This window comes from Pseudonaja textilis, chromosome 5 (genome assembly GCF_049901715.1).
Source record: "Pseudonaja textilis isolate UNSWEBS1 chromosome 5, rPseTex1.2, whole genome shotgun sequence".
NCBI classification, from domain to species: Eukaryota; Metazoa; Chordata; class Lepidosauria; order Squamata; family Elapidae; genus Pseudonaja; species Pseudonaja textilis.
In genome coordinates, this window is record NC_141994.1 from 36,706,739 (window position 1) to 36,727,282 (window position 20,544).

General features: G+C 33.2%; 2 protein-coding genes across 6 annotated transcripts in view; one reads left to right on the forward strand and one right to left on the reverse strand.

Annotated features, from left to right (window-relative positions):
• The window catches only part of ACSS3 (acyl-CoA synthetase short chain family member 3), a 129,133-nt gene that overhangs the window by 104,721 nt on the left and 3,868 nt on the right, over window positions 1–20,544 (forward strand). The gene's annotated exons all lie outside the window — the stretch shown is intronic.
• The window catches only part of PPFIA2 (PPFI scaffold protein A2), a 194,048-nt gene that overhangs the window by 43,488 nt on the left and 130,016 nt on the right, over window positions 1–20,544 (reverse strand). For 3 of the 5 annotated variants that reach the window (XM_087934511.1, XM_087934508.1, XM_087934509.1), the window contains 8 exons: window positions 18,831–18,977; window positions 16,912–17,046; window positions 10,835–10,921; window positions 10,337–10,420; window positions 8,748–8,879; window positions 7,836–7,898; window positions 6,063–6,154; window positions 4,486–4,621 (listed from right to left, as the gene is read on the reverse strand). In XM_087934511.1, the coding sequence (XP_087790637.1) occupies window positions 4,486–4,621; window positions 6,063–6,154; window positions 7,836–7,898; window positions 8,748–8,879; window positions 10,337–10,420; window positions 10,835–10,921; window positions 16,912–17,046; window positions 18,831–18,977 (876 nt within the window). The remainder of the gene's footprint in view (window positions 1–4,485; window positions 4,622–6,062; window positions 6,155–7,835; window positions 7,899–8,747; window positions 8,880–10,336; window positions 10,421–10,834; window positions 10,922–16,911; window positions 17,047–18,830; window positions 18,978–20,544) is intronic. The other 2 variants (XM_087934513.1, XM_087934512.1) reach the window with 1 other exon arrangement.

The window sequence follows — 20,544 nt, forward strand, 5'->3', positions numbered from 1 at the left end:
TAGACTTTAGTTGGGGACAATATGCTGACTCTGTAAACCACTTAAAGAAGGCTGTAAAGCACTGTGAAGCAGTGTATAAGTGCTATTGCTATTTTTTTTAAAGGCTTCAATAAAATTAAACTATACTGGAAAACTGAATCTCCATTAAGTCCTGTCTATGGATTCCAATCCAGTAAACAAAATAGAATAGAAGCTAATATTTCAAGACAGCCTGAAAAAAATTGCATAGAGCAGAAAATTGGATTAATAAATAGCAAATGTCTCTATCTTATTTCTTCTTCTTATACTCTGATTTGTAATTGTGGTATATGTTTTATACCATATTAGAAGTATATTATTAGTGATTTTGAATACACTGGAATACTATGAAACACATCCCGGAAAACAAATGGCTTGATCTTCTTAGATGCACAGAAAAAGTTGATAATGTTAACTGGCAATTTATGCTATTACAATTAAAATATATGGACTTTGGAGAGAGATTTATTAATATGATTGAAGCAATATATTATAAACAATCAGCTAAGATGATGGTAAATGGAGAGAATTTTGATATAAAAAAGGCACGAGGCAGGGATGTCCACTGTTCCCTCTGCTATTTATACTGATTCTGGAAGTATTAGCCAGAAACATTCAACGAGATGAAGAAATAAAAAGAATGGGAATAAAAAAGAGAACTCTAAGCTACAGGCATTTGCAGACAACCTGGTTTTTATACTAGAAGATCCATTAGAAACTGGACTGAAGCTAGTTAAAAAGATAGAAGAGTATGAGGATAACTATATGAAACTGATGCAACAAATTAAATTAGACCTGGAGAAATGGAAAGCAACTGTCATTAACAGGAAGAATAGCTATTATAAAAATGAATATTCTGCCACGACTATTATATTTATTTCAGACAATACTAATAAAAGTGGGGAAAATATTTTGAGGAATTAAATAAGATAATATTAAGATATATTTGGTTAGAGAAGAAAGCAAGAATAGGTCTGTAAATGTTGCAAGACTCCAAAAAAAGAGGGGGCTTTGGACTGCCAGATTGGGAATTGTATTACCAGGCCTCGATATTAATTTGGGTGAAAGAATAGATTAATTTGAGGCATAAAAGACTATTAACTTTAGAAGGGTTGGCATACTTTCCTATGGTATGGGAAGAACAAGATACATAGTTACTTTCAAAGATATTACATTAGAAATGTGTTATCAGTCTGGCTTAAAATTAAAGAACAATACTACCTGAAAATACCACTCTGGCTTTCCATAATGGAAGCATTGATGCATTCTAATGTTATTAATACGGAAAAAAATGTAAGATATAAAGATATTTTGAATGAAAGAGGGGAATTAAAAACCAAGCAGGAATTTAGTAGTCAAAGGAGGGACATTACATGGTAGCCACAAATGCAGATACAATCTCGGTAGGAGAAAGATGCTAAAATATATGGTTTTAATAAAGAACTAACAGAATTGGACCAGATATTAACTGGAAAGGATGAAAAATTGATAAAGAAAAATATATTATTATTTATTGGGTATTAAACTTGAAAGTGAGCAGGTAAAGGAGACTGATTGAGCTAAAATTTTCAATATGTAATAGAACTAGATAAATGGCAGAAACCGTTGGCTAGAAATGTTAAACTATGTCAACTGCATACGAAGAAAAACTGTATAAAATATTTTATAGATGTCATTGTGCACCAACAAGATTAGTGAAAATGTATAAGGATAGATCTACTAAATTTTGGAAATGTAATCAAATGTCTGGCTCATATTACCATATGTGATGGACATGTCCACAAGTTAAAAAATATTGGACAAAAATACATGCCTAGTTAGAAAAAATGATAAAACAGCATTTAGATATGAAACCAGAAATATTTTTATTGGGCATTCTACCAGAAAAATATGATAAAGAGATTATATATTTGATTTTACATGTACTAACTGCAGCTAGAATTGTATATGCTCAACAACAGAAGTTGGGTTGAGATCCCAAGAAATGAGAAGGTAATTAAGAAAATATTATAATTTGTAGAAATGAATAGACTAACACTATCAAAGATAAAGAAGAAACTAAATTTGACATGGGACTTTTTGACATGGGACTTATTTTATCAATGGTTAAACAATAAAAACAGAAGTTAGAAAGAAAAGGACATAAAAAGGATAAATATTAAAATGGAAATTTGTCAAAAGGGACAAACAAAATATTATTGTCACTATAGTATTAATGTTATTGTAATACATGTTATTGTAAACACCCTGATTGTTTGCCTAAAAATTGTACAATAATTGTACAATGTTTGATTGAAATGGAATATATATATATATATATATATACATATACATATACATATACATACATACATACATACATACATACATATATATATATATACATATACATACATACATACATATATACATACATATATATACATATATATATATATATATATATATGGATCTTTGGTTGTTCGGGTTTTCTCCCGCGTAAGATTGAAGTATCTAGGCAACGTTCGATGAAGTCTCATTCATCATCTTCAGGCTTCTGTCTTCGGCTCTTGCTTCTCAGAGTGATGTGAGATTGCAGCTGCTTCTTCCTTTTAACTGCTAGTGGGGGTGGGACTTGATTGGGTGGGGGCTTGGCTGTGTTCTGATTGGGTGGGGTGTGTTCTCATTGGGAGGGGTTTGGCTGTGTTCTGATTGGTTGGGGGTTGGCCGTGTTCTGATTGGTTGGAGGCGTGTTCTGTTCAGGTGGGGGCTTGGCTGTGCTCAGGTTAGTCTTAGTTGCTGGGGGATTTGAGTTGGTGAGCTGTGATCTTGCTGTTTGGCTTCGAGTTCGTGGTCGTGCTGCATCTTCATAGTGGGTGTCGGTTTGCTTCACGTATGGCTCGGAGGGGTTTGAAGTGGGTAGTGATGCAGCTGCAGTGCAGCTTCTGGTCCATGGTCGTGTCTCATCTTCTGAGTGGGTGTGAGTCTGTTTTCTACATGGAAGTGTGGTGGTGGCATCTTGTGTGGCTCTCATGGGTGTGGGTCTGGTGTCATTCTTCATGTTAGGTACTTGTCTGTTCATGAGGGCGGGTTTCCAAATGGCTGGAAGGCGGGAGGTGTCATCTCGTTTGTTCATGCTGTGTGGGCGTTTTTCTATCTCTATGGCTTCTCTGATTATTCTGCTGTTGAAGTGTTCGGTTTTGGCGATAGTTCTGGTATTTTTAAAATCAATTTCATGTCCTGTGGCTTTGAGGTGTTGGACCAGGGAAGAGGTCGTTTCTTCTTTCTTACGCGGGAGAAGCCATAGAGATTGAAAAAAGACCAGAAAGCATGAATAGAAGAGATGATTCCACCAGACTGTCAATCATTTGGAAGCCTGCACTCACAAACAAAAAAATCTCCACACCACAAGCCAGGCAAACACCTGGGCACAGACAGATCCCCCCTGATACCTCCAGCTCAAACACACCCCAACCAGGCACCCAGATGAAACCTAGCTTCCTAACTAATGATAGCCATCCATTTACCCGGAGCCAAGCTGCACTAAAGGCCTCCAATAAAGCAACACAATGTTGCCAGACAATCAAGAGACAAAAAGAGCCAAAAAACAGACAGGAGATATTAGAAACACCAATCAAGCAGAACACAGCAAACTCCAAGACCAATAAACACAGACCAAGACTCCCAACCAATCAGGGTGAAGAAAAAAACCATTCTGGCACAGCAATAGGCTGCCCCAAATTTAAATCTGAAACCACTATAAAAGCCTGACTCACAGATGAACACTATACAGAAGCCTGATGATGGTAGATGAGATTCTGCTGAAACGTCGCTACAACTTTAAAAGCACAACTACAATGACGTGGGAAAATACCCGAACAGAGCTGAATGCCATATATATATATATATATATCTAATTTTATATATTATACTAATAAAACAAATAAAACTTAAAAAAAGATTTGTATTATTAATGTAATTTTAAGGCTCAAAATATGTAATCCCACTTCTTTCTCAAATATCAAAATTGTTTTATAGCCTTTAGATATTATATACTTTACCCAGTAAGAGTTATTAGAGAGATAATTTCAGTCAGACCAGATTATCCACTGAGCACAACACAGTGTCTAAGTATATGAAGCTTTTGAGGTTTTCAAAAGGTTTTAGGCCCAAATATGACTAAAAAATTAGAAGTGTGTGTGGGCACATACACATGCAGAAACACATATTTTTCTACATTTTAAATATATGAATTGCAAAAACAGAGCCAATGTTTAAGAAATGTGGCCTTACCAACTGAATGAATAAACAAATCTATTATCCTATTGTAGAATCCACATGATGTATATAATTAAAGCTATTATCTATAGAAGTATGCAAGGACTATGGAAAGTTAATTCCAGTCCTGGCCTTAGTTGGAAAAATGTCTTAAATCAGCTATGCTTATAATTGCAATCTTATTAAAGGAAAAATGATTAAAATATAAACCTTTGGCTCATCTCTTCGGATTCCCATACGACCTCTTCTAGGTCTCCTTATCACTTTAGTAGACCTATAATCTGGTTGACTATCAACTATTGAGCTCACAGAGTACCTCAGTTCTGCTGATGAATCAAGATGTGTCCTGAAAAACATTTGTGGCACAGGAATTAGATTTTTAAAAAACCCTCAAATTTCACGTAAAATATATTTATTTTTACCACATACAGCATATATCTTTGCTACCAACACAGCAATAAAAACAGAGTATGCTTCCTTGTATACTGAAGGGAACTTACAAGGTTTGCATTTTAATGAAAAAAGAAAAGCTAAAATATACATTTGACCAATCAATATGTAGGAGTATGGTTTTTATTGTCAGAATAATTATACTGGAAATATAAACTCAAAGCTTAATTCACCAGCAACTTGAGAGAGAGGGGGTGGGGGGAAGGGGGAGGGGGGACTTAAAAGATAAGCCATGAGAAATTGGGTCATATCAACATAAACTAAAATGTTGCTTTCTTACTTCCAAGATTAAAATGAAGATGTATTTGTTTCTTTGTCAAATATCTAGGCAGCCCAATTCTAACAAGGTGGCAGCCATTCAGATTTCAAATGACTGATGCAGTGACAGAGGCGGGTCATTTATTTAGTTCCAAAAGATGACACAGTTTAATCAACAAGACCAAAATCAACTCAATACCAATGAATTTGCACTGTACCTCTCAATTAAAAAAAATATTCTAGAACAATATGTGTTCAGAATTATGCATTTAAAAAGAAATCAATTTTAGAAATGTATATTTAATGGTGAAATATCATCAAAAGAACGTACTTAATGAAGTTTAGTAACAAATTAGTATAAAACTGGATAGTTTATGAAACATCTCATCTGAAAACAAATAGACCAGAAATGATTTTACTGATCTATGACCTTTATAATATTTGAATTCCATGAAAAAAACAGGAATACACATGTAATTAATAAGTGAAATTCATTTATTATCTAATTCATTTCCTATTAAAATGTTCCAAGAACTGAAAAATAAAATAAAATAACCAAAAATAAATCCAGAAACAACAACCTAACTAATAAACTTAGATTCCTTCCAACCTATGATTCTATAATCTTATGATTCATTTTTATTATTGAGTTAGTTGATAGTTCTTTATTTCCACAGCTATTAAATTATATGGTGATAGGGGCAGCCATATAAATTTGATTGAATGATTGAATGAATGCTTTTGTGTCATAAGGATATAAACAGCCATATTAGAACAGTTCTGTTCTAATATGACTTCCAACCTGCTGATATTTAAGATATCTGCTACCAAGTTTGGAAATAATGACTAAATAAATAATAGTCATGATATTTCTATTCCCTAGCCACAGAGAAGTAATCTTTCTTTTAATGCCATTTAAATTAGTGTCTTTGTCATATCTGGTGATAGCAAATTTCAACTTTCACAATCCTGTAAACAGCAATCACTGTTATAGATGATGAAGAATGTTTTAAATATATGATGACTGAAACTTCAAAATAATGTTATTAAAGAAAATGTCATTGTTTTCTTGTAGCTACCTTGACAATGTGGGCTCAATTAAAGAACCTGCTCGTATTTTCAACTGGTCAAGTTCAGCTCTCAGCTTATCTATCTCTTCTGCTAATCTTTCCTGAAAATTGAAACAAATAATAATAATTGATTAATATAGATACATGGTAGTTCAAAATTATTCATCAAATTTTATTGTCATATAATATAATCTCTGAATAGTTGAGCCAGATATTAGAAATCTCTACATGAGTTATCTAGCTTTCTTTGGATGATCTTGCCTGGGCTTGAAAGCTAAGCATACTCAAATCTTGTTAGTATTTAGGATGGAAGACCATAGGGAATCTCACAGCAGTATGTTAATCTTCATGAGAAGCTGTAAAAATCCCAGAAGGTGGCAATGATAAAACTAGTTCCCCATTGTAATACCTTGCAGATATATTGTTAACTTCCACAATCACTATCTAGCATATTGTCTTGGGAATTATGTGAGGCAGAGTACAGCAGAAGGGTGAATTAGATTAAATCTTTAGAGAAGGATATTTGTTAGCAAAGTATATGTGTGCAAGAACCATTTAAACCACCTGATTAAAATATGCCTACAGGTTTAACTGGTTTAGAGTATTCTCAACCTGTGTTGACTTTCAAAATGTATTGTGACCAAAAAATAAATAAATGATACAGCAGGTGGTGAACACATTATGCTAGAATTGCACAGGGACCTAGTTAAATTCAAATTGAACTAAGAAGTCTACTGCGTAACCTTGGGCCAATTACTCCCTTTGGGCCCATTCTACATCATAAGGAGCAGTTCTGGGGAATAAAATGTATACTGCCACAAAATCCTTGACCATGTTAGAGAAAAAGTAGCTTAGAGATGCAACAATGAACAAATAGTAGAACTATGTCTGTTAACCATACACATGCATAGCAGTTTTGTACTTTTCATGAGGTTGGATAGAAACTCTAATAATACTTCTATTCCAATCTCTTCACCCTTAAAACCTCTGCTCTTGAAACCTACGGGATTTTATATAAAAGTGGAAAGGTAATGACCAAAGCTAGGTATCAGGGTTCTGGCAATTGCACTAATTAAATCATGAGCCTTCAGCCAAGCTTCAAAAGAATCCAAAAGATTTATTAGGAGCAACACATTGGCATTGACCCATATGAAGCCAATTCTACCACACATAATTTACAGTGACCTGTGACCCTGTTTCTCCACTCCCCCCTGGGTGTGACATAAATCAGATTCTCCAATGAAGCACGTTGGATACATGGGCTGGGTATTGTGGGCAGAAGATCCAGTAGCCTAGGCTACAATCTTTGTATGATAAGCATGGAATGTATTCTGTTTTTAATTGCTGTACTGCTCCTTCAGGTTTTTTTTTCCCCTCTCCTGCTTATGGCAACTCAGAAACAGGCATAGGAAAGCTTTACGAGCTGACACTAGGAATGTTGGTGGCTGTACAAGCCAAAGTTTCTTGAATAAAGAAATCTAATCTAAACTTTTATCAGAAAAAGAAACCTGTCTTGAAAAGAACAGTAAATGGTACAGATAAGTATCAATAGAAGAAAAGACAATTCTTTATTTTGTTTGGATGAGCACATTAACTAATAACATAATGTTGTCATTAATTTTACCTAGACAGATGTTGAATCAATCTATTAGTGTAGAATATTTGTATAAAGACAACTGTCTTACTCTCAAATATATGTGCATATAATTGCAATCTTGAATTAATTATGATTGTATTTTTTAAAAAACATTATTAATAAATGCTGTAATTAATCTAGAATACCTTATCATGTAAAGATTCTTCCAAATTCTTTCTGAAGTTTTCTGATTCTTGTAGTAAAACATTCTAGGAGATGGAAATAAAAGCTAAAATAGGGTCTAGTGAAATAATTATTACCCAATCTGTTAACGTATAAATAAAACACATATCAATAATATTTAAATTATTTTTTCCTCTAACATATAATTTTTTAAAAATCTTTCATTAATTCAATCCAAGACTGAATATGTTAAAAGATGTTACCACTAATATAAATATGAAATTGTGACCTATAGGCATTGTCAGTTACATTCAATCAGAGCACGTATGAAGGGACATTTGTAAAAGGCTGAGAATTTCTGACTAGAAAACAGGAATAATTGTACCTCCTGATTCCATTACCACAGTGATTCTCCACTTTGGCAACTTTAAGAAGCGTGGACTGCCAGAATTCCCCAGCCATCCACGTCTAGGGAATGGTATCCATTCCTCCTGTCTACTAACACTACAGAATGTAGACGTTGAGGGTTTCACATTCTAAGAAGCACTGTACAATGGATAAGCATTTCTCATATAAGTATTAAGTTTTTGTAGGTGTGGCAAACTGCTATGACTGTACCATAAGGTTGGGGCTCTAGCCAAAGGTTATTAGAAGTGAAAGTAGTGACAACGAGAGAGAGTAGAAATGGGCAAGGTCCCACTAAAACCATGCTGTAAACTTTTTAAATTCTGGTGGTGGTCCCATGTGCCAATATGAGAAGTTGAAGGATGAAGAAAATTAATAGGAATTGCAGAAACGTAACAACAATGAATCTTATTGAGGCCATGGATTGTGCCTCATATTTTTTAATGCTTTCATTCCAGGTGAAGAAGCAAAGTAACTATGAATATATACACAAATGAAGCAAGAAATGTGCACATTATTTGCTTGTTTACCTTCTCTTCCAATGCTGCCATTCTCTCTTTCAAATGTAGTTGCAAACGTTCATTAGATTCTGTCAAAAGCTTGTCCACAGTATCAGACAATCTTTTGTTGTGCTCTTCATTCATTTTTTCTCTTTGTCTTGCCTTTCAATAAAGTTCAAAGGAAATAAAGCACTCAGGTTCAACATTAATTAAATTCAAAATATTGGTCAAATATTCACACTGATTCGTTTGAACTGAAGTTGTAATATTAATACTATGATCAAATAGTTTGTAGAAAAACAAATTTATTTCAGAGAGAGAATAAAATTGAGCAGCTGCACAGAGAAATAAATAAAAAATTTATTAGTCAAAACATTTAGTCACATATTCAAATATAGTTGTAAGAAGTAATCATTCTGATTTTTTCTTCTAATAGAGATATGCAGTCTTCATTTGTTACTCATATTCAAAAGGTCACTGTAATTTAAAATCAATATTTAGAAGGGTCACAAATAATCATACATTGTACTTAAACTGAAGAAGCTTCTTGTATGAGAAGCTAAATGTTTTCAAAGAAAAAGCAAAGAAAGTCCAGTTGCTGTTTGAAAAGTGTCTTTGGAACTCACCTTTTCATGTTCACATGAAAATACAGTAAAATTTTAGGTAACCAATGTCTAAAGACAATTTATTAAGCTATTATTAGTTCTGTGTATTTATATACTTTAATTTATTGCGTTTAAATTGTTTATATTGTTTTAATAATAATCGTTTTATATATTAATTGTTTTATAGTTTTGTTGTATGCTGCCCCTAAACACTTTTGCATGAGATGGGTGCCATACTGTATAAATTTGATGAACAAATAAATGAATCTACAATTTGGGGCTCATCCATATAGCTGGTAATCTACAGGCTTTCGTAAGAATTATGCCTATGATCAACAACAATGGTGATATTTTAAATAGGGGCATCTTGAAGCATATTCTATCCCTCCACAAAACTCCATATAATTGTGGCTGGCTAAATGAACCAACTGGTCTTATTTTCTTCAAAATAAATCTAAGTTGGTCCTTTGTTTAACAACTTAATTATTTCTTCTGTGTATTTCAGTTATCATCCAGTATTGCTTTCCATTTCTATCTAACATTCTTAAGACACTATCTTTCTTTCAATTTCTTTTTACTGTCAGTAGCTCACATAGACAAGGGGTGTGAAACTCGCATTATCATGGTGGCATCACATGATGTATCATAACCTTTCCCCCCTTTACTAAAGCGGCCATGGGCGTGGCCAGTGTGTGATGCATCTGGTCCATGGGCATGAGTTTGACAGCTCTGACATAGACTGTTTCAATTGGAAACTGTGTGAAACATTTAACTGAGTCAACTGCTTTTATCATTGGGACAAAAACATCTGCTGATACACAGAGTGGAGTCTATAGTTCTACTATAATTTTAAACTGGATTGTAGTATGTTATTCCATCAATATCCTGATATTGTACTGCACCAAGCTATAGATTCATGAAAAATAACCATAACAATGACTGCTATTATAATTTTACAGGCTTATGTGACATGGAAAAAACAGTTGAACTCAAATATAATGTAAACATCTATACCCTTTGAAGTTCTTGATTCTTCTCTTCCAACTGAGCCTCTAGGTGCCGCATGCGTTCTTCAATATTGCCATGTCTTTCTTCTGCCTATAAAAATAATATAATTTGATGTGAAACATTAGTTTTTTAAATCAAAATGGTCATTTTCAAAAAAGGAAATATAAAGCAAGCTACTACTAACTGCAAAACTTAATTTTATTCAAACAGGCAGCTGAACAGCATCGCTTGAAATGTGTCAGCTACAAAGGCCTGTTACATCCAAGCATCCAGCAAAACATTGGAGTTATTCATGAGCAATGAAATCAGCCAAATGTAACATGCAGACTGCATGGTTTGAACCCAAACCTGCCATCATAAAATTGTAAGCTCTTTAAGCATTGAATTGCACAATGGTTGATTATCAATAAAATAAATACAAAAATTAAAAGAGTTCTTAAAAATATAAAAACAAAATCAGATGGATTCTATTTAGCAATAGAAAGTAAAGTCCTGTAGGACTACCTTCCTACGTATGGAGATCATTTCTTGTAGTTTAGCTTCCATAACATATTGATAATCATCAGATGAGGTAGAAGAGGTTGGATCAGACTAACATCAAAGAAAAGGAGAGGGACAAAATTGAAAAATCAGAACTAAAGACACCACACTGAACAGAATACAGCACAGAATGCTTAAAAGAAAAGTGTGATTGCTAATTTAATATTTTAACTGACAAAATTTTATGTAGAATAAACCACACTTACAATAGGGTGATATGAGGCAGTTGATACAGATGGAGTGAAAATAATGGAATGCTAAAAAAGCCAACAACCTAAGTATGGAAATTCCAGGTTAGTGATGGCTGGCTGATGAGAATTATTCTTCCTCCATAGAGGGGTACTCAAAGTAACTATGAGAAATACCAGGTCTGATTGGAATTTGGGTAAACTCATAATTAGAGCGTGAAAAGTCAGTGCCAGAATGTGTTTTTGAAGGTTATCCTACAATCATAATGAAAACAGGGTATACAGTGTTACAGATTGTATTAAATAAATGGATTAAACATTTTTAGAATAATGACACGTAGATTCATTTTGAGGTATAAAAGCAAATAACTAAATGATATTGAGTTTCTAGGTAAAAGAAAGAAGTCCTCTTACAGTGCAAAGTACTGAATAGGAGTGAATATAAAGCAAATGTCTAATTGCTTTACCAAGGGCACAGACCATAACTGAATATGCTTCAGCATTTTGTTGTGGAGCACTAAAGTATAATCTGGGGAGATAGATTATCATAAACTCTATGCTGACTATAAACACTCAGTAAAACTCTGAAGCGTGTTGTGAGTTTTGTCTTTACTTCCCAAGCAATGCGATTTTAAGTGAATCTTATAAAATATATCTCACATTAAATTCAATCAGGTTTATTTCTAAGTACATGAACATATAATTATGGTCTAAATGTATAATATTAGATTTGCACTTTTGAGTCAGCCCTTTTTACTTCTGTAAAAACATGTACACTGATTGAAAACAATTTGCAATTATCCAGCTAAATACAGCCACTAATGTTTTTACTATCCATGCCAGGTCCTAAAATCAGAAAATTGTATTGAGCTTCTGGCAGAAATCAGAGATGACCAGTGAGAAGCATTTGAACCTGATGGCAAAAATTAGAGAAGACACTAATGATTATTTTGAGGTGCTGATTATAGATATAAATCAAAACAGATTGAATAGTCATTGCAAAGCACAAAATTGATTTATTGCTTCAATCTATGTTTTAAAAAATGGCTATTTTATTTAAAGGGAGACATTTTTATTACTTAAAATTCCATGAATATAAGGAGGATGTTCTCATACCCTTCACTGATAGTCCCTTTGTTGACTACAAAAAGGATCAAATTGATAAAATTACCACATATCTGAAATAAAGCTAAACTCTCAACTTTGAAACCATAAAGAAAATATTATTTCCAAAGAACAGGACACATCTCAGAGGTCAAACTTTCTAAATACCTAATCTTAGAATCTTGCTGTATGATCTGGGCAAATGACATCACTGTCCTGTCAGAAAAAATATTTTACAGATTTTCCTTTTCTTTCAATATCCGGGAGGAGGTAATTAGAATACCTAGGAAAAAAAACCCTCAGCAGTTCCCAAAGACAATAACTGTATTACTTATTTTCAGATCCACAAAAAAACCTATTATAAGATAAAAATACAAAAAGAGTCCAATTGAACCATGCCAAAGAACATTCTAGTCTAGCATTATGTATCACACAGTAGCCCACTGAAATATGTGAGAAGCCCACAAGGCACATTAATCCCTTTCCTGTTATTTCTCAGCAAAGCATGTTCCTCCATGATTCAGGAGATAGTAATATATTATTTGGCATGGATAGTTTAAACTTCCATGGCACATTCAGAACCCTTTGATAGCTGTTGTACCTTAATTGGCTGCCATTATCTTGATAGCAAACTTGTCAGTTTTATGTGCTGTGTGAAAAAAACACTTTGTACTATCAGACCACAATTTTCCTGCATTTTTTTCAGTGGATAAACTAAAATTCCATCATTATGAAATAGTAAAAAAACTCTTCTGTATACAGATTAACTATGCATGAAAGTGTTATGCACTTCTGTTTTCCATTACTCTCATCAGACTCAGTTATTTTCTTTATGAATCAACAATATACTCCAGAATCATATGCTCTGATATCGATCAATTCAGTCTACTCCACATGAGTGGATTTGGAAGGAGTTAAGGCATGAATAGCAGTAGAAATCATCTAGAAAACTAAACTGTTCTTGTTCTCATCTTTAAAATCCCTCCCCCAAAACATTAAATTATCTCTCTTAACTTTTACTCTTCTCCCCTCCAAAAGTCATAATGTTGCGCTTCAACCATTTTGGTAACAAATTTTGACGGGTTTCCCAACACCATGACATGGTCTTGGGAAACTGGGGCATCTGATTATAAATTAAAATTTATCACCTTTGCTTTGATTTATAATGGTTACATTTCTTGCCCAGGCCAAACTACATAGAGTTTGTCCTTACCAAATAATCTCATAAATATAACCTATCAATTATGGCAATAGAATTTGGTCAACAACTTTTACTGCATATACAGAAAAGTAGCTTCCATAGTATTAATCAGAACTTTTTTTAGTCATATAGAATTCATGTAATTCTCAGTTCTTTGAAATTAAAAATTGATGAAGCATTAAATCTATATATTACTAAAACTCTTATATCTGTAACCATTAAGTAGATGAAATGGTTTATCATAGGGCAAAACTGTGTGGACTATTGTCTAGGACATCAAACCAAACCTATAATCTATACTGTCCTGTTAATAAATCATAGTTAAGACCACATTTAGCCTTCCTCAGAATTAAAATCTGTCTATTGGCTTCAGCTCTCTTAACAATTCATAATAATTCAGTCAGTCTGGAAAAAAGCTTAATCAGACAAATTGGTGTAACATGACATTTCATCAAAGCTCCTGTTATTAATACTATTGTTCTGACCTAGCCTTCACAAGCAATGAGAAACTGCTTACTCATGAGTAACACAAACCCTTTTTTTATTTAAGTCAGGGCAGGAACAGTCTTTGTTCACATTGGATCAACAAAACCAAAAGTAATTAGTCACAAATCAAAATATTTTCCCCTTCTAAAACAGGACAAGAATAGTCTCTGTTCACATGAGAACTTAAGATAAAAAGTCCTTTCAATGATTAGCCAAGCAGAAACAGTCCCTGTTTACATCAGCTGAGGCAAATTCACTCCCTATTATTTCCCAGCAGGGAGATTCCGTTGGCACCTCAAATATAGAGCAATTATTCCCAACAAACCTGGTTCTGGCAAGGAATCTGACGTGATTAATGTACCCTGGAAAATGAATGGTTGTCTGCAACAACCGGCCACTCCCAAACTCTTACTATTTATTTCCCAGCCAAGGAGGTGCTGGCTAGCATCTATGCCTTCTTTTCCCTGAGAGCTGGCTTATTGCTTTCCACTGCTCTCCTCTCCTTTCCTCTACGCACACACACACACCTGGGATGGGCCCCATTTGTTCTTCCCCCTCACTCAGCTCAGATCCTGAAGCTAGCTGCCTTTCTACCTGAGGAAGGATGGAAGGCCCTGGCTCTGCATCTGCCTCTGATCCTGCTAACTTATCAGAGCCTTCCAATGGCTCTGAAGTCAGCCCTGGCTCCCCCTCGATCTCCTCCTCGTCTGACTCTGCTGCTAGCTCTGCTAGCAGCTGATGGGCCACAACAACTATATACTTTAAAGAGACATTATAAGAAGATAAGGACATAGTGATATAATCTAATTTCCAATGGCCCTCAAATTTGGATATTAATATGGAGCCATTGAACCACCTTCCTATTTTGGTGATTGGATTTGGATTGGTTAGATGAAGTAGGCTGATGGTCCTTATCTTCAACATTTGTCCCTCTTCCCACAGAACCTTTATTTATTTCTATTCTGCCATTATTATTTTAAAAAATAACTCAAGATGACGAACATATCCAACATACCTTCCTCCTACTGGATCTCTGAGCAAACTGCCAATTGCGTGTTATATTATGGAAGATTAAAGGCTGAGCCTGAGCTGCATTTTTAAGAACTATTGCCTACCACTCCTCACAATTCAAAGAAGATCCCTGCTGTGTTTTTGCTTGGTGTTTCTGCTACTTAGAAGAAGGGGCAACTACTAAATATATATTTTGAACCAATTTTAGCTATATCGTATACAATGTAATTATCTAATTTTGGGCCCTCTAACTTAGTTTTTCCAGCTGGTTGGGAAGTTTTGAGAGTTAACATCTCTATATCAAGAAAGAACACAGACTGAGTTGGCTGGTTAAAATAGTAGCTTCCTCCTACCTCATTCAATTAAAGTCATTTAAGCTACAAATAAATCTAATTTACACATAAAAATCTAAGTGAACTATATAAACCATAAATATTTATTGAACAACAGACTTGGAAAAATTGGAAACAGGTAATCTATAGCTTAGCAAAAATGGCTTTTAAGTAATATCACTGCAAATATTAATATTACCCTTTGTCATCAACATAGAAACAGTAGAGAAAATAGATAAGGCTGAACCTGTTTGGTAGATTATATATTTAAAATTAAAATTTATACTTATTTTCACCTGACTGCTTAGTAGAGAATTCTAAATTAGACAACTCTAAATTGGAATAATAAATGTTGCTTTATAGAGCATTAATATATGCATTTGTCTTAACTTGTTTAGTTAGAAACAGAGGTAGTATTCAGCAGGTTCTGACCAGTTCTGGAGAACCAGTAGTGGAAATTTTGAGTAGTTCAGAGAACTGGCAAATACCACCTGTGATTGAAGATTTTACAGTATCCTTCCCTGTCATGTCCACCAAGCCACATCCACAGAACCAGTAGTAAAAAATATTGAATCCTACCACTGGTTAGAAGATACATAAAATATACAAAAACATTCATTCATGTACTCTCTCTGTAGAAAATAATGTAGAAACATTCGTGTACATTGACATGTTCTTTTCAACACACCATTTTCTGATGTATTACCAGAAACCCTAACAGAGAAGGAAAACATTGTCTCATTAAATGGTTGCATGAGCAACTGAAAAATATTTGAATAGATAACCAAATAGGAATAATTCATTAATATTTTGAAATGGAAGCAGGGAAACACAAAATCATTTTTATATCATTCGCTATTATTCTGAGCTATAAATATAACATTTTAATTGAAATGGCTTTCTTTCTACTGAATATAATTCATTTAAGTTTGTATAGACTTTTTAATATCAACTATATAATTTCTCTTCATCTTTATTGAAGTGGTAAATATTGAGAAGACAAACTGGAGATCATCGCACAATAAGATATGTAAGGGAAATTCCACAATACAAAGCAAAATACTATGGTCTGAAAGTCAATAAAAAGAAATTGCAAAAGGATTCACAAGTGTAGTGTGCCTTTACTTTTTATAAGTTGTTCTTTCAGAACAACTAAGTTGGCAACTTGTACATTTTACCATGGATTCCAGAGATGTGGACTGCATATTACTGGAATAGTTTATCAGGCACTTGTCCTATCCAAGCTCTTAATGCTCTCATGCAACACAGAATCCTTCATGTGTGGCGAAGAAAAAAAAAATTGAACCTTGAAATTTATCTTAATGAAAATGATCTCTGTGTTTGCTGAATCAATGTGATGTAGAAAATCATGAAGAAAATGCAATGACAAATAAATTTCATGATGTTTAGCTGAACTGGGTTAATCATAATTCTTTTATAATACAATGTATTATAAAATAAACTCCTCTGGTATATTGGCAGAAATATATCAAGCCATAAAAGAAACACAAAGCAATACTTCTGCCATTAAATTAAATTAAACTAAAGCAAGTAATTTTGTCTAATTAATATTTATTTACGGTGCCATTAAGTAGAATCATCTTGTCCACTCCAAAAGTCTTTTATTGTTGCTGATGGTGCTGGAGGAGAAAGGGATGAAAAATCAATGTTAAAAGAAGCCAATTTTCAGATACTAACCTATTCTTAAACTTACATTACCTTAGTCAGTGCGGCAATTCTCTGAGCCAATTCTGCCTCTACTTCTGGTAAAGTCTCAGCTTTTCTCATTGTTTGTTGTAGCTTTTGCTCAGCTAGCTCGAGACGTTCTTGCAGCTGCCGGTTTTTTTCCTCCATCTGAAATCCAGAAATTGTAAGATTAAAGGTTAGATTAGGAACTAGGCAATGGAGAAGAGAAAAAAAAATACAGATTCATAGAAACATCTGGAGAGTAAAATTTTCCCAAATCAACATGGTTCATTGTATAATTAAATTGTTAATAGGTTAAGTAAATCTCCTGGTTCTGTAAATAGTACATGCATATATACTGGTGGCAATTGCTGATCTTTTCCTATCATATTCCTCTAAAATATAAATCAGGGGTCTTCAAACTTGACAGTTTTGTGGACTTCAACTCCCAGAATTCCTCCTCTAGTCATGTTAGCTCAAGAATTCTAGGAGTTGAAGTCCACAAGTCTTAAACTTGCTAAGTTTGAAGACCCTTGACATGAAAAGTCAGAGTGGGATAGGATAGCTGCAGTTTTCTTCACTGTCAATTTAGGAATTAAAAGAAATAGAGCAAAACAAACTCAATTTAAATAGAAAAAAATATCTATGCTTTATAATAATCTGATTCTCAGAACTGAAACAGAATGAATCCAATGAAACTTTTTGATGAATGAAATATTTTCTGTGTTATTTATTTCCAATAAATATAATGTTCAAATATTAAAAGAAAAAAAATAATAAGAGAACTGTCTTGGTGGGAAAACGTAGTAAATTAATCCAGCTTTCATTGCCATTCTATGTATTGCTCCTGCATCAACCAAATATTACACCTCTCTCTACACTATACTACTAATATGATAGGAAAACGGATGAATTTATAAATAGCACCTATGGATTTATGTACAAGGAAATTCTAAATTTGCATAATAAAAATCTCACACTGAATTTTAATATATTCTACAACCCATGTACTGTTTTTTCCCTCTCTCCACATATACACACATCACATTTTCCTACATTATCATTGTTTTAGAAACTTTAATTTCTATCTTGTATGGACTTCAATTCTATATCTCATTTAGTATTCTTTGCCAGCTGCTTCAGAACAAGTATTTTCTTGTTCCTAAACTGTAATTAGTAAAGCAAGGTAAATAATTATATAAAAATAAACTAAATAAATGTTCACATGATTGAATGCCATTTGCAGATTATAAAGTTCATAAAGTTTAGCAGGGGAGTGCAATTAATAGCTTATTTGCCTCTTTCATATACCAAGAGGAGAATATTCTGCCATATCTTTTCTTTCTTTTTGTGCCCAAATTAGAGTGCAGTCCCTTTGCCTTAGCTTTTACTAGTCTCATTGAAAAGGTGAACAATTTTTGTGTTTAATTGTGTTTACTATGATTTACTCTTAGTTAAATCAAAATTGGACATTTTGTATCTTACCATTAAACTATGTTTATTAGCATAAAATAATGTGTGGAATATTGTCAGTCCTTACAACTACCTGTATAGTGAATGTGTGCCTACATTTGCTCCTATGTATCTGACACCCTTTTCATTTGGTTTGCCTCTGTCTTATCTTAAGATATTTTTAAAGGTTTGCTGTACTAACCTGGCAGACACCTGGTCTTACAACCAAATAAATTCCAAAACAATACCTTCTCATGATAGCAAGTTATTTTTTTTAAAAAAAAAGGTTTAATCCTACACATGGTTTATGTTGGCCTCTCAACTTGATTGTATGAAAATACAAATTCATTCCTGACTTCAATCTATAGAAATCAATGAATCTAAAACAAGTGTGTCATAATTTGAAACAAATGTAATGAATAAATAGGGGAAGAGGGAGCTTATCTTAATAGTTTCTCCTACAATTCATTTGAGCTGTAGCAGCAATCCCAATACAGAACCTGACGCAGGATGGCTTCCTTGTTTGCAAGCTCATGTTCCAGTTTGTCATTCATATCATGTATGGAAGTAGATTCCCTCTGTGCACTTAGGTAACGTTTCTCTAGGGTAGTTATTCTTTCTTCCATATCTTCTTTCTGGGCCATAGCCTGGAAAGAATAAGCAGCAGGTCAAAATACAACATTGGAGTAGCTAGCAATAGATGTCCTATTCAACACTGTAGGAAAAGGTTGCAATGAAATTTACTTACCTAGAAATAGAAAAAGCGAAAAGCAGGTTCAGCATTAAACCTAATAGACAAATTATTTAAGTGCAGACTCTAAGAAAAAAAAGGTTAGAATTCCAAGATCCTGATGCAGATCCAAATATTGGATTTGCAGACAAGGAATATCCGAATCTGATATTGCTTGCTTGTCTACTATTGCATCCATTTATTATAAATTGACTTTATTTACAAAAATATTGTTAAGTGGCTAGTTCTGTCTTATACTTTTTTGCCTCTACATCTTTTCTTACATGCATTGTGACTAACAAAGTAGTAAGTATGCACAGATACATCCTTCCAATATAAGAAAGTTAAAGGGGAAAAAAAGAAATACAACTGATAATTTTGACAGACAAAAACTGCATGTAAAAATACATGCAGTAAAACAAACGAAACAAGGTTAATCTCTAAATCTGTGACTATTGGCAACCATTTGTAGGTGAAGTTGTCACACAATGTAACAAAATTAGAATAATAAAATATTATTAGACCACTTTTATTTGATAATTGACCAATAAAATATAGAGAGATAAATTTATCCTGGTTATCTAACAGAAAATAAAAATAAAAATAGGGTGCCGTGGAAATTTAGATAAGAAAGGGCTAAATCGTTGGCAGTGAATGTACCTGTAAAACTTGATTTACAAAAGAACATGGTCTTTGGTAAGAATAATTTAGTTTTTTTCTATTGTATTTTCCATAATTCAAAACTAAGATTTGGATATGAGGACAATTCATATTATCTTATGATAAAAGATAAACATAACGAAGTTGTTTCCTGACAAATATAGACATATTTTAAAATGCAAAATAACTCTTCAAATCATCTATTCATTTTACTTTTCTGGATAATTTGTATTTCTATAAACATGCTTTATAAATATTCTATAATTATATTTTATAAACATTTGGAATATTTCCTGCTTTTTCTTCAACTTTTTATCCTATTGTAATTCTTTACAATGTGAAAATCTTGAAAATTAAAGGGAGATTTTAAATGAAATTAAATAACACTATTTAATAGCAAAACAAAAAGCATTGTGATGATGTAAATTAACAAAATTAGGACAACATAAAGTTCTGTTCAATATCTCATCATTTTGGAATGAGTAGTTAGCAAGAGAATTTAGGAACTTTCATTTAGTTTTGCTAAATATCATAGAAACAATATATTACAAACAACTTTATAATGGTTAGTACTATGTTTGATGATTACCTACCCTTCTTGACTAATCTTGCACTGAAAATTATGTTTCTATAGTGTACCATGTTGATTAAGTCTCTCTCTGAGATGTTTCATAGAGCAAGCTTTTTATTTCTCATAGTAAGTCATAGCAAAATAGTGCTTAAACTGCTACACATGGATGCAAAAGTACAACTGCTATTAGAATATTCACTTACAATTAAACATCTTAAACTGTTAAATGTTAAAGGCAAATTTATTTTTCCCC